We start from the raw sequence: 15394 nt of genomic DNA on the forward strand, positions 1-15394 counted from the left end.
AAGCAGGGCGTTTCAGAGGACACGCTCCCAAACACACAAGAAGGAAAGTACAGGCCAGTTTTACCTATCAACACAGGGAAAAAGCCTCAAAAAAATATTAGCAATCTGAATCTATTTTGAAAATGACACAGACCGGGTATTCTAGGAACGCAAGAAACATAGAATTAAATGCGGACTGCGGCTGGGTCCCGGGCCCGCTGTAACAAAGCGCAGCAAACTGGCAGCTTAAAACAACAGAAAGTCATTCTCTCCCAGTTCCGGAGGCTGCAAGTCCAAGCTCTAGCTGTGGGCAGGGCTGGTTCCTTCTGACCACTCCCGGCCTTTCTCTGGCTCCTGGTGGTGCTGGCGACCCTGGGCGTCCCCTGGCTTGCAGACGCATCCGTCTGTCTCTGGCTCCATTGCCAAGGGTGTTCTCCTCGTGTCTCTGTTCTCACTAGGACACGGGTCCTACCTAAGGCCCACCCTCCTCCAATGTGACGTCATCACAACTCTACTAACTACATCTGAAGAGACCTATTTCCAAATAAGGGCCCATCCTGGGGTCCTGGGGGTTAGGACTTCCCTTGGGGGAAGACACAGTTCAACCTATAACACTGGTATCAATAGACTCAAAAAGAATACTTGATAAAATGGTACATCCTCTCACAGTAAAGAACCTGACAGTAGAAGGTGGGCTTTCTGTGCCTGACAGTGTCACAGCATTACAGGTATGCAGCCTGAGCGCTGGGACAAGGCCAGGCCTGGTGTTAGATCAGCAAGAGCCCAGAAATAAGACTGCTATGTAACAATCTGTGTGCATGCACCAGGAATGAGGAGAAGACAGGACTTTTTTATTTTTACTTTTTAAGTTTATTTATTTTGAGAGAGAGAGAGATGAGAGAGAGAGAAAACAAGTGTACGTACAAGTGTCCAGGAGGGGCAGAGGGAGAGAGAATCCCAAGCAGGCTCCGTGCTGTCAGCACAGAGCCTGACGCGGGGCTCGATGTCACAAACCATGAGATCACGACCTGAGCCAAAATCAAGAGTCAGATCCTTAACGGACTGAGCCATGCAGGCACCCCAAGCAGGACTTTAAAAAGAAATGTAGGGGCACCTGGGTGGCTCGGCGGTTGAGCATCCGACTCGGCTCGGGTCGCAACCTTGTGGTTCACGAGTTCGAGCCCCACATCAGGCTTGATGCTGTTGGCGCAGAGCCCACTTTGGATCCTCTGCCCCCGCCCCTCTCTGCCCCTACCCCACTCTCACTCACTCTCAAAAATAAATAAACATCTCAAAAAAACAAAGAAAAAAGAAATATAAAATAGACAAAGCATGTGGAAATAAACCTTAAAAAACATGCAAGCCCTTTGTGGAGAGAAGTGTAACACATACCATCTTAACGTGGGAGAAGACAAGACAATGGAGACACCCATTTCCCCTAAACTGATCCATAAACTCAACACAGTTGTACTCCAAATCAAAGGGGGCTTCTTGTAGAAATCCTGGCCCCACACTGACCCAGTAACCCCACAACCCCACAGAACATCCAAGGAACTTGGAAAGGATACTCCGGCCCCCAGGTAGCAGGGTGCAGGGCAGAGCAGGGTGGCCCGCTTCTCCAGTCGGTGCCCAGAGTGTGGGTGACAGACACATTTGTGAACAGAATCCTAAAAAGAATCCAATCTGTCCACCTAATTACAGAGATGAGGCAGCAACCAATAGGATAAAGAGTTCAAAAGCACCACAATCCAATAAAAGTGAGACTTTATCTGATGAGCCCAGAGGCTGCTGGAGCTGCTGGGTCGGAGAGAACTCAGGCAGGCCTTTGGGCTGCTGCACAGCGTGGGCCTCACAGGGAGCCAGAGGTGGAGCCCACGCACCCGTCTGCTTTCTCCACAGTGCTCATCCCTGGGGTTCCTCAACCTCACCAGCGGAAGCGCCACTTTCTGGGGACAACCCCCAAAAGCCCCTCTGAACCTCCTCATGCCACCTGGCCACTGCCTCTTCGGCCTCTGACCTCTGGTGTGTCCAATGCAGGGGCCCAGGGCAGGCCACCTCAAAATGTACCACGATGGCAAACTGATTATTATTTTTGCACCGAAGGTACTTGAGAAACCCCGGTGCAAGGTCATCAGACACACCTCTGTCTCCTGAGAGCAGGAAGTAAACCTCCCACATGAAAAATGCCCTCCCTGTACTAAGAAGTAAAAAGACACCCTTATCACCAGAGATATGGGCTTCATACCTGAGAAAGCTGGAGAAATAGACCTTGTTGGTGTTTTCACTAATCCACTACTCCAGCTCACGTTGTGCTTAGAATTCCTCACTGGCAAAGCTCCCAAAGATCTCTTTTCCTTTTTCTTTTTCTCTTTCTCTCTCTCTCTCTCGTTCTTTCTTTCTTTCTACGTTTACTTATTTATTTTGAGAGTGGGAGTAGGGAAGGGGCAGAGAGAGAGAGGGAGACACAGAATCCGAAGCTCCAGGCTCTGAGCTGTCAGCATAGAGCCTGACGTGGGGCTTGAACTCACCAACCGTAAGATCATGACCCGAGCCAAGAACAAGAGTCAGATGCTTAACTGACGCTTAACCAACAGAGCCACTCACGCACCCTGCAAAAGTCTGTTTTAGCCTATCAATTCCTCACAAATTTATTGTCTCTTTGCCTAAAATATATAAGAACTACTGCCTTGGTCATTTCCTGGGGTCTCAATTTCATTACTGGACCTCTGTGTGCACCAAATAAAACTTTATTTTTTCTCCCGTTAATCTATCTTCTGTCAATTTAATTCCTAACCCAGCTGGAAGAATCCTGGGAGGAAAGAAGGAAATTTCTGCCCCCCAGCGCCAGCATCCACACTGGTCTGACCCCTGTACGTGCCCCATCTTCCCCAGCCATGTAGGAGCACCACAGCTAGCTGTCCGGCCCCAAAGAGCACCCCAAATCTGCTAGCACACCCACCTGACCATGCCACAAAGGAATGGAATGTCCAGTTCCTGCCAATGTTGCCAACCAGCCCTGTTTCCACCCTTGGCCCCTTGGACATCCTTTCCACAGGAGCAACATGGACCTTGAGGCATAAACCACGTTTGGTCACTTTGTGGTTTCCACTGTCCTTGAGTGGAAGCAGCCTGCCCGGCCTTTGGCCCTGCCTGCCCCATTGCTACCTCCCTGTCCCTGCCTGGCCTCCAAGGCCAATATCGCAACCCTACATCCTCCCTGGTTGGTCACCTCATTGTCACCAGGGCACACACCGTCCCATCATCTTCCTGACCAACCATGCCTTCTGGACTTGGCTCCCTGAGTTCCAGGCTTCGAGCAGCGCCTGCTGGGTGTGGGCCCTGGGGTGTGGGGCACCTGGGATACAGGGCACATCTGGGGGGTGCTGATGCCATATTCATGCTTCCCACAGTGGACAGAACCCAATGATCTCACAGTCATTAGCCAGAAGGCCCCCAGCCCAATGCCTCCTGACAACCCTGTCTGGAAAAGACAAGCGTGGCAGCCCCCATCCCTCCAGAGGCCGCCCAGCAGGGGACAGACCTTGGCCCTCCTCATCCCCAGCAGAGGCTCTTGCCAAACGGAGACGAGAGCATCCTGGGGGCAAGGGTGGCAGCTGGGGCTGGCAGCTGCTTGCATGAGGTTCAGGCCCCACCTGGCACTTGAGGGTCTGGCCACCCACCCGCCTCACCTGCTGCTCTCTTCCTTCAGAGCCCCGAAAGCGGCCTGCCGGCTGGCCCTCCCCAAAGGCTCCTGCACCTTCTCGCCGGCGTCCAGCTCGGGCTCCAGGGAGGAGCTGGTGCTGCCCTCGTGGCTGACGCTGCTGCCCCGCCCGGGGCTGTTCTCCGCCGAGGCGCGGGGTGACTCAGTGTTCTGCTTCAGGGTCTGCAGCTTGGCCAGGGGGATGATGTCACAGTCCTGCGGCCGGTGCCACACGGTGCGCTGAGTGCTGGCGTTGTAGTAGTAGAAGCGGGAAGTGTTGGGGTCAAACAGTTCCCACCACTGGTTCTCGCTGGTGCGCTTGATGCGGACGCCGGCAGGAGGGTCCCACACGCACTCGCCCGTGACCAGGTTGGCATACATGCGCTCTCGGGTGCGCGGCTCGATGATCTCCACCCACTCCAGCCTGAGAAAGAGCGAAAGGGGTGTCAGCGGGGTACGCTGGCTTCCGTGGACAAGGGGTTCCTGCAGCCTGGCTAGAGGGGGGTCCCGGCCTCAGGGCTCAAGGGGCTCCTGCAGCCTGGCCCAGGACAGGGAGGTTGGAGTGGAGAAGAGGGCTGCCTCCAACCCCAGGCCCACTGCACCTCAAGCGGTGCCCCCTGTGTCCCCAGCTACTGCACAGTCCAGCTGCTGCGTGGTCCACCCAATGGCGGGGGGGGGGGGGTTGTCTGTAGACCCTCGCACCCAGTATCAGACCCCTTCTCACACCACTGGCTCCCAAATACAAGAAATCCTATCACGTATACAAGAAACCCAAGCCAAACTGACGTCCCACTCCAGATTTTCCACATGCTCACTACTGTCCAGCCCCCAGGAGCCCTCTGGGGAGTCTTGTGCCAAGCTGGCCTCGGAGGAACCTGGACACAGCCTGGCTGCTCTCAGTCCGTCCATCCGCCTGCAGCAGGAGTGGACACCCTTGTCTCTATAGTGGGCCCAGCTGGGATGTGCCTTGGTGTTCTGGAGCCATTTCCTCCAGGGGCCCCCAGGGTGCCCCCACCCACCCCAAGGATACAGCTTTCATCCTGCTAAGTTTTTTAATGCAAAAGAGGACTTGGAAAACAAGGTATGCAAACTGAAGCTATTCAGAACAAGGACATTTTATTGTTATTTTTTATTTTGGAGAGAGGGAGAGGAGAGGGAGAGGAGAGGGAGAGGAGAGGGAGAGGAGAGGGAGAGGAGAGGGAGAGGAGAGGGAGAGGAGAGGGAGAGGAGAGGGAGAGGAGAGGGAGAGGAGAGGGAGAGGAGAGGAGAGAGAACTCAAGCAGGGGAGAGGAGCAGAGGGAGAGAGAGAATCCCAAGCAGGCTCCACGTTCAGCAGAGAATCTGACACAGGGCTCAATCCCATGACCCCGAGATCATGACCTGAGTTGAAATCAAGAGTTGGACACTCAACCGACTGAGCCACCCTGGTGCCCCATGAATAAGGCAATTTTAATGCCTGTATGTGTGATATCAGGCTGTGTCTGGCTGACATCTGGCACATTTTTATTCTGCTTCCAGTTTTCACACCAATTAATAACCCTTTAAATGCCACAGACCTCTCTGCCGTGTGGAGGTTCTGTGTCTGTGAGTCTTTCCACTGCTCCAGAACCCTGTGATGGGCACAACCCTCATTACTGCTGGGGTAGTTGGAGGCCTCCAGCTGGGAGCACAGGGGGGCTCGCTCTCTCAGGACTGGACTCCCCGTACTGGGAAGAGCGTGAGCCACACAACTTACTGTGTACTCCCAGCAGCATTGAGGCTCTGTGGCCTCTTTCAGGGTCAGCAGATGCTTCCGGAAGCCAGTGGGGAGGGCCAGGTGGGTCCTGGGTCCCCATCTCAGCCAGCACCAGGGTGTGGGTGCCCGGCACAGCACAGTGTGGAGCCAGTCTGCGAGGAAGGGATGGGGCGCCGCTGTGGGGCACACGAGGATGTCACTGCCTCAGAGGCAGGAGGCGGAGAGCTGGAGGGGGGCAGGGAGGAGGGCGGGCAGAGAGAGAAGGGAGCACGGCGGGGCCAGATGCGGGACCAGCTCGTGGGTCTCCACAGAAGGGCCAGATGGTGCGGGCGAGGTGTAAGCAGCAGGGCTCATGAGAGAAAGGGGGGCGGGGAGCAAGCGGACAGCCCTCCTGACCTGACTTCACCTCACCTGAACAGCAGAGGGAAGCCAGGAGCAGACAGGGAAGGTGGTGAGGCCATGGTGTGCGCCGTTCTGTCTCGAGACAAGGATAAAGAGCAGCCATCTGGACGATGGAGGAGGACCCATCCGTCCCGTGGGTGCCAGGAGGTGCCAGGGGGATCGAGCCCAGACTGCTGCTCCAGGGAAAGGGGACGCCAGTAGATGGCTGGGTGAGTCTGAACCCACAGCATGGGGCCACCCCCTTCTCACGGGGCCCACACGCTGCACCTCACCTCCAAGGCAGGCCAGTGGGGCCTCTACGACTGATCACCCCGTTTCACTTTCACATTTTTAACTTTTTGTTTTGAAACCATCTTGGCCACGGAGGGTGCTATAACAGAACACGGCGGAGTGGGCAGCACACAAACAACAGACATTTACTTTTGCAGTCTGGATGTCTTGCAAGGTGTCTGCAGGGCCGGGTTCTGGTGATCTTCCTACTGCACACGGCACCCTTCCCTCCACGACGGACCCGCGTCTGAGTGTGCGGCTGGCTCTGTGGGTCAGTGTGAATCTGACCAGCACCCTGGTGTCCTCACCACGACAGCTGTGGACAGTCTGCACTGCTGAGGTCCCCGCTTCCTCTTCAGGTGTGTCTTGCCTATTCCTGGCCCTTGCTCTTGCCCACAAACCCTCGAATCAGCCTGTCGGCACCTCTGCTGGGTCCACCGCAGGAGGGTTAGACGTGCCTTCCACCCAAACCGTGTACCCACTCATCCAGGTCTCCCTTAAAGGATGTGCACATCTTTCATCAGATTTATTCCTAGGCTTCATACATACACACTATTGTAAATTGCATGTTCTTTTTATGGTCTTTTATTTTTTATTTTTAAAAATTTACATCCAAATTAGTTAGCATATAGTGCAGCATGATGTCAGGAATAGATTCCTTAATGCCCCTTACCATTTAGCCCATCCCCCCTCCCACAACCCCTCCAGTAACCCTCAGTTTCTTCTCCATATTTATGAGTCTCTTATGCTTTGTCCCCTTCCCTGTTTTTATATTATTTTTGTTTTCCTTCCCTTATGTTCCTCTGTTTTGTCTCTTAAAGTCCTCATATGAGTGAAGTCATATGGTTTTTGTCTTTCTCTGACTAATTTCACTTAGCATAATAACCTCCAGTTCCATCCACGTAGTTGCCAATGGCAAGATTTCATTCTTTTTGCTTGCCGAGTAATACTCCATCGTATATATGAACCCCATCTTCTTTATCCATTCATCCATCAATGGACATCTGGGCTCTTTCCATACTTTGCCTCTTGTCGATAGTGCTGCTATAAACATGGGGTGCATGTGTCTCTTCGAAACAGCACACCTGTATCCCTTGGATAAATGCCTAGTAGTGCAATTGCTGGGTCATAGGGTAGTTCTATTTTTAGTTTTTTGAGGACCCTCCAGACTGTTTTCCAGAGCGGCTGCACCAGCTTGCATTCCCACCAACAATGCAAAAGAGATCCTCTTTCTCTCCATCGTCACCAACATCTGTTGTTGCCTGAGTTGTTAATGTTAGCCATTCTGACAGGTATAAGGTGGTATCTCATTGTGGTTTTGATTTGTATTTCCCTGATGATGAGTGATGATGAGCATTTTTTCATGTGTCGGTTGGCCATCTGGATGTCTTCTTTGGAGATGTGTCTATTCATGTCTTTTGCCCATTTCTTCACTGGATTATTTGCTTTTTGGGTGTTGAGTTCGATAAGTTCTTTATAGATTTTGGATACTAACCCTTTATCCGATATGTCATTTGCAAATATCTTCTCCCATTCTGTCGGTTGCCTTTTAGTTTTGCTGATTGTTTCCTTTGCTGTGCAGAAGGTTTTTATCTTGATGAGGTCCCAGTAGTTCATTTATGCTTCTGTTTCCCTTGCCTCCAGAGACGTGTTGAGTAAGAAGTTGCTGCGAGCAAGATCAAAGAGGTTTTTGCCTGTTTTCTCTTCGAGGATTTTGGTGGCTTCCTTACATTTAGGCCTTTCATCCATTTTGAGTTTATTTTTGTGTCTGGTGTAAGAAAGTGGTCCAGATTCATTCTTCTGCATGTGCTGTCCAGTTTTCCCAGCACCACTTGCTGAAGAGACTGTCTTTATTCCATCGGATATTCTTTCCTGCTTTGCCAAAGATTAGTTGGCCATACGTTTGTGGGTCCATTTCTGGGTTCTCTATTCTGTTTCATTGATCTGAGTGTCTGTTCTTGTGCCAGTACCATACTGTATTAATGACGACAGCTTTGTAGTATACCTTGAAGTCTGGGATTGTGATGCCTCCTGCTTTGGTTTTCTTTCTGAAGATTGCTTTGGCTATTCGGGGTCTTTTCTGGTGCCATACAAATCTTAGGATTGTTTGTTCTAGCTCTGTGAAGAATGCTGGTGCTATTTTGATAGGGATTGCATTGACTATGTAGATTGCTTTGGGTAGTATTGACATTTTAACAGTATTTGTTCTTCCTACCCAGGAGCATGGAATCTTTCTCCATTTTATTGTGTCTTCTTCAATGTCTTTCATAAGCTTTCTATAGTTTTCAGCATATGGATTTTTCACCTCTTTGCTTAGATTTATTCCTAGATACTTTATGGTTTTTTGTGCAACTGTAAATGGGATTGATTCCTTGATTTCTCTTTCAGTCGCTTCATTGTTGGTGTATAGGAGTGCAACCGATTTCTGTGCGTTGATTTTATACCCTACAACTTTGCTAGATTCATGGCTCAATTCTAGAAGTTTTTTGGTGGACTCTTTTGGGTTTTCCATATAGAGTGTCATGTCATCTGTGAAGAGTGAAAGTTTGACCTCCTCCTGGGTGATCTGGATGCCTTTTATTTCTTTGTGTTGTCTGACTGCAGAGGCTAAGACTTCCAATACTATGTTGAGTAACAGTGGTGAGAGTGGACATCCCTGTCTTGTTCCTGACCTTAGGGGGAAAGCTTAGTTTTTCCCCCATTGAGGATGATATTAGCATTGGGTCGTTCGCATATGGCTTTTATGATCTTGAGGTATGCTCCTTCTATCCCTACTTTCTTGAGATTTTTATCAAGAAAGGATGCTGTATTTTGTCAAATGCTTTCCCTGCATCTATTGAGAGGATCATACGGTTCTTGTCCTTTTTTTGATGTGATGAATCACGTTAATTGTTTTGCGGAGCACGTTCTTTTTAAAAACAAAATCGGGACATATAACATACACAGACAAATGTACAAAACACAGAGATAAGTTTAATGAGCAATTATGATTCAACACTGGTGTCGCCATCACTCACCAACAAATAAAACGAGGCAGCATCCAAGACACAGCCACATCACACCTGTTCGCCCCGAGGACACCACGATCCTGAGTTTTAAGGCAACCGTTTTCCTTGCTTTTATAGTCCAAACATCTTTGAAGATAACCCTAAACAAATTTTTTGAGGTGTGTCTATTTTTCAATCACACATTCACGCAATAAAACTATTTTTTGTGTGTCTCGTTTCTTTCACTTGCAACCGAAACCCATTGACGCCGTCTACCTGGCTGCAGCCCGCCCAACCGCACAGTGCACAGTGCTGCACTGCCTGAAGCTGTCACACGGTTTTGTGTGTGTGCATGTGTTTTTCTTAATGTTTTTATTTTTGAGAGACAGAGAGAGACAGAGTATGAGCAGGAGAGGGGCAGAGAGGGAAGGAGACACAGAATCTGAAGCAGGCTCCAGGCTCCGAGCTGTCAGCACAAAGCCCGACGCGGGGCTCGAACTCACGGACTGTGAGATCATGACCTGAGCCGAAGTCGGACGCTTAACCGACTGAGCCACCCAGGCGCCCCTGTGTGCGTGTGTTTTTACGTTTGTCTGTCGGTTTGTTTGTTTAAGTAATCTCTATACCCAACGTGGGGCTCAAACTCACAATCCCGAGATCGAGAGTCCACTCAGGTGGACTTGAGCCAGTCAGGTGCCTGGGTCACATGTTTTTAACATCTGAGCGGTTTGCCATCTGGGACTACGTTTCACAACTCTGCTGTGCACATCCTCACCCATGAGCCCTGCGCAGGGGCTGCAGAAGCCTGCAGAGGTAAGACACTGGGTGCCAGGAGTGCACACCAACTGTCCAGAGGACCCCGACTTGTTCCCCCCTGAAGTGTGCCCAGCAATGCTGCTTGCTCCTCACCCTCACCTGCTGGTAGTGTCCAATTTTTACATTGTTAAATTTATAATTTTCTGATTGGTGATGGTGTACAGAAACACATTTTGTACATTACTTAAAATTTTTTCTTTTATTTATTTTGAGAGAGAGACTGCAAGTGAGGGAGGGGCAGAGAGAGTGGTGGGGAGAGAGAGAGAATCCCAAGCAGGCTGTGCACTGTCAACACGGAGCCTGATGCGGGACTCAAACTCGTGAACCATGAGATCGTGACCTGAGCCAAAATCAAGAGCCAGACGCTTAACCAACTGAGCCCCCCAGGTGCTTCTGTATATTACTTTTATAAGTAATCTTCCTCAATTTTCCTATTGACTCTAACAATTTACTATAGATTCACCTGGGAATAAACAAGGAAGAGCCCTCTTGTCATTTGTGTGTAATGTAACGGAACTGTCTTTGTAGACGATGTTAACGATTTGGCAAATAAACAGAACAAATAACTCACTATGACATATATTCAGGTGCAAGTTCACTTTCAATTAGTGAAACGCAGGATCTGGGGGACTCCTGGATCTGAAGGTTGGCATCTTTAAACAACTCTGGAAAACTCTCCGTGTCCACATTTTGAAGCAAACCTCCCAATGCTCTGCCTCCTTCTGGGCCCCACGGGGCCCTCACTCGTGTCGTGGAGCCTGACATCCCGCTCCATCTTGCCTGCCACGCCAGATTGCCCCTTCAGTCCCTCTTCCTACTTCATTCGTTCTCTCTTCAGCTGTGTTAAAGCTGCTGGTCCTTCTCCAGTGTCGTTCGTTCCTCGGGGTCTTTTGTTCTCCACTCACACGTGCAAGTTCCTCACGGTTCTGGAAACTCGGCGATTCTGTAACTGATGATTCCAGTATAGGCATCTTTAATGGGCCTCTCCCTGCCAGTCTCACTCCGGATGCTCTGTTTCCCTAGATGTCTGTCCTCTGACTCTGACTTCTCTGCGCTCCCTCTCTGTGCCTGCAACAGGACTGCTCAGCTCTACGGGAATAAATCTGGCCCCACAGTGCGACGTCTCCACAGGGTCCACACCTGCCCTCACCTTGCTGTCCACGGGATGCTTCAAAATGCTCAGCGTGCTTCCCAGGCCTCCCATCACCCTCCTATCCACAGACGTCCCTCAGCTGCCCCATAGAGAACCCAGAGATTAGGTGTCCCTCCTCCCCAAAGATGTCCCTTAGCTGCCTCACAGAGAGCCCAGAGTGGAGATGTCTCTCCTCTCCACAGACGTCCCTTAGCTGCCCCACAAAGAAGCCCAGGTTTAGGTGTCCCTCCTGTCCACAGACATCCCTCAGTTGCCCCACAGAGAGCCAGAGCGAGGAGGTGTCCCTTCAGTGCAGCTTGCCCTTGACACCCTACACGAGCACATGGCCTACCCCGCATCCAATCCCACGCTCCCATCAACAAACTTTTCACACCCAACATACAGGCTGGTAACCCTGCCACTGACTTACAGAACCCCGAGTACCCCCTTCAGGGAATCGCTGCTTTGCTGTGGGTCACCGCACCCAACAGGGACATCTTGAGAGCCCAGCACAGGGAGGAGTCCACTGTCTTTGTAAGCTGCACCTCTCCTCCTTCTTGCGCCTGCGGTCAAACTGGGCTGCTCTCGGGGGACGGACTCTGTGGTTTCCTGCGACCCCCACCCACCACATGTCAGTCATCCTGTGTGAGGAAGAACAGAGTGTCCTGGGGACAAAGGCTGGGAGAGAATGTCCCGGAACTGTGAGGACAGGAGGCAGGCCTGCAGGCTGTGCCGTCCAGGCTGCAGCCACCCCTCAAGGCCAGCGGCTGTGGAAGATGGGGCAGGAGTCCCCTCATCATCTCCCGGTCTGCCCCTTCCAGGACCATCCTCCACCACAACCACCGGTTTGCTGCTCACGTGAAAATCTGCTTCCCCAACTGCCCCACGGCACTGAGTGGGACTGCGCCAACCCTGCTTCTCCACGCGACATGAGTGTGCCAAGTGGCCCTCTTCCTTGCCATGAGGCAGGTCTTGACCTAGCACAGAGACCCTCACCCCTGCTCCAACCGCCTTCACCTGCTTGCAGCACCCGGCTGGCTGCCAGCTGGCCATTCCCCTCAGTGTAGACACAGCAACATTCTAACCCTGTGAATTGGGTCGCTGTACCTGGGAAACCCTCGGCAGCTTGAGCCATCCCAGGGACAACATGCACTCCCAGAAAACTCACACCTCCCACTCTCGGCTTCCTGATCTGGCCAAGCTCTCCTCACAGGACAGCCGGCCACTTGTGCCTCCACCCCCAGAGCCACTTACACAGGCACCTCCTCTCAGCTACCTGGCAAATACTGGGACACCAAAGGATGGCATCCTGTACTCAGAGGCACCCAAGCATACGGGCCAAAGAGCATGAAAGGGACCCGCAGATGCTTCAAAGAAGACAGGCCGGCTGACCAAGGGCTATCTCCACCCAAGGCAGGAAAGGAAGTAAGGGACAGAGTGGGGGGACCCCCAAGAAGACACCTGGATGCAGAGGCCTGGAGGCCAGGGCAGGAGCTTGCTTGAGTGAAGGGCCAGGGCAGGAGGCTTGAGTCTTGCTTGAGTGAAGAGAGAAACCCTGAGAATGGCTCTCGGCAGGGCTGATATGATCTCACTCAAGCTGATTCATAGGGAACAAGGATGGAGACTTCTGGAAGGCCAGGCAGGAGCCAGCCCCAAGGTCAGGTTGGGCATGGGGCACGGACCCCCAGGCGGGTATGGAAGGTCGGCTGCGTGCTGGGCTCCCTGAGGGGAGGAAGTGCGGCACCCTTGCGCCCCCAGGCGGCCACCCCACGGTGGTCCCTGCACCCTGCCCCCTCACACAGCTGTGCTGCTCTCCTATCCCGCCTCACAGTGATGGATTTGACCAGAACAACGTCCACAAAAGCCCCCAAAAGACTGTTCTGGCAGAAAAGCTCCCAAAGGGCTGAACTGAGCATTCTAAGCCCTAAAGAAGCAAGACCAACTCTTATTTTTGCTTTAAATACACTTTCAAGTGAATCTGATGGCTATAACTCTCTCTCTAAACAAAGAATACCATCTGTTCCCTTTCTGGCACACTCCTGTGTGTGCGTGGGTAGAACCCCACTTTTTCAGAAGAACGTTCTGGTCACCCCCGGGGTACAGCATTGAACCAAGACCCGTGGGGAGCCAGAGGGCAGAGAATGCATACAGGATGTGGATCCCTGCACAGAGTAAGGAGGAGACACAGCAGAGCTGGGGCTGGGCCGGTGCTCGGCTCCCCCACCCAGACCCCTGCCAGGCAGGCTGGGGAGAGGGAGCTTTGTGCGGCCTGGAGATAAGCACCTCCTTGCTGGAGTAAGTGCTGTCTATGCCCAGCGCTCGGCCCGTGGGGCCGGCATGGTGCACGGACACGCAGTCAGTCACCAGCCACGTGACAACGAACTGTGCTCCGACTGCCCCTGTGGGCTTCCCTGCCAGAAGAGGCCCAACGCCGCGGGCGACAGGCTGGCGGCAGTATCTGAGGCGAGTCCATGAAGAGGAGCGGCAAGCTGGCCTGTGGCGCCCTCAGCGTGCCGGGAGTGGTGCGCACGAGGTCGACACAGAGGGCCCTTCCAGCCTCCCCGGTTCTTACAGATACTCACTTGCAGACAATGATGTGTTCAATAAGTATTTCCTGAAATAACGTAGTGAGTGTCAGGTATGTGCCAGGCAACTGACCAGGTGAAAGGGACACAACAGTGACCAAGCACATTCTCTGCCCTCCAGATTCTTATGACAAGTGCCGGACCCACTCACTGGGGAAAGGAGTGTTTTCAACAAACGGGGCTGGGACAGCTGCATGTGCTGCGCATGCAAGAAAAGGAAGCTGGACCCCTACCTCATACCACACACGGAAGTTAACTCAAGGTGGATCAAAGACCTAAACGTAAGAGCTAAAGCTATAAATCTTGGAAGAAAACATAGGGGTAAATCTTCATGACCGTGGATTTGGCCATGGATTCTTGGACCTGACACTAAAAACATGAGCAACAAAAGAAAAACAGATAAGTTGGACTTGATCAAAATTTAAAACTTTTGTGCTACCAACAATACCATTAAGAAAGTGAAGGGGCGCCTGGGGGCTCAGTCTGTTGAGCATCTGACTTCGGCTCAGGTCATGATCTCATGGCTCGTGGGTTCGAGCCCCACATCGAGCTCTCTGCCGACAGCTCCAGCTCGGAGGCTGGAGCCTGCTTCGGATTCTGTGTCTCCCTTGCTCTCTGCCCCTCCCCCACTCGTGCTCTGTCTCTGTCTCTCAAAATAAATAAATGTTAAAAAGAAACCAAAAAAAAGAAAAGAAAAGAAAAGAAAAGAAAGTGAAAAGACAGCCACGGAATGGGAAAATACATTTGCAAATCACGTATCTGATAAAGGACTTGTATCCAGAACGCATAAAGAACTCTTACAAGACAAATGCACAATTAAAAAAACGGGCAAAAAATCTGAGGAGGCATTTCTCCAAAGAAGATAAACAAAAAGCCAACAAGCACACAAAACGGTGCTTGACATCAACAGTCAACAGAGAAGGGCAAACCCAACCACGATGAGACTCCACACCGATGAGACTGTAGAATGGCTACAGTAATTTCTTAAAACCATAACGACAAGTATTGGAGAAGATACGGAGGAACTGTGACCTTCATACCCTGCCGGTGGGAACTTAAAATGGTACATCCACTCTGACAGAGTCTGGCAGCTCCTAGAAAGTTAAGACAAAGTTACCACATGACCCGGCATTTCTCTGACCCGAGAGCAACAGAAACCTGCACAGAAGTGTTCACACAGCGTGAGTCATAATAGAGAGAATGTGGAAACAACACAAATACCCATCACCTGACAAACGGATCAACATGGGATGCATCTACACGAGAGGATGTGCCCCGAAAACTGCTGTGACGTGGATGAACCTTGAAAACATTACTTTGAGTAAAAAAGGCCAGTCACAAAAGACTACCTGTTGTGTGATTCCATTTATGTAAACCGTCAGGAGCAGAAAAATCCATAGGGAGATGGCAGATTAGTGGTTGCCAGGGCTGGGGCGGGGGGCAGGGGGCGGGGTGGGGTCAGCTGCCAAAGGGGTTTCTTGGTGGGGTCGTAAAAACGCAGACAGTGGTGATGGCTGCATAACTTCCCGAACGTACTAAAAACACTGTACACTTTGAAGGGTAAGTTAATTTATGTGAACTGTGTATCATTGAAAAAAAAGGACTGCCACCTCAGGGGAGCCTAGCAGGTCGAAGCAGGGGTTGCATGGTGGGGTGCTTGCCACAGAAGGCAGTGGGGAGGAGCGGAGGCTTCCCAGGTCACAGCTCGTGCTGCCCAGACAGACAAGCACAGAGGCTGACAGGGCGGGACTGACCTCTGGGCTCCAGTGTGAGTTGGCCACGACCTGA

At 51.7% G+C, this 15394-nt stretch overlaps 1 protein-coding gene across 2 annotated transcripts in view; it reads right to left on the reverse strand.

The window, feature by feature from the left end:
* ARHGAP39 (Rho GTPase activating protein 39) overlaps positions 1–15394 on the reverse strand; it is a 109075-nt gene that overhangs the window by 39736 nt on the left and 53945 nt on the right. For both annotated transcript variants that reach the window (XM_047074360.1, XM_047074359.1), the window contains exon 3: positions 3669–4103. In XM_047074360.1, coding sequence (XP_046930316.1) covers positions 3669–4103 — 435 coding nt within the window. The remainder of the gene's footprint in view (positions 1–3668; positions 4104–15394) is intronic.

The sequence above is a fragment of the Lynx rufus genome, unplaced genomic scaffold (assembly GCF_022079265.1).
Source record: "Lynx rufus isolate CCGP_SWC_20201006 ecotype Redwood Valley unplaced genomic scaffold, mLynRuf1.p SCAF_12, whole genome shotgun sequence".
NCBI lineage: Eukaryota > Metazoa > Chordata > Mammalia > Carnivora > Felidae > Lynx > Lynx rufus.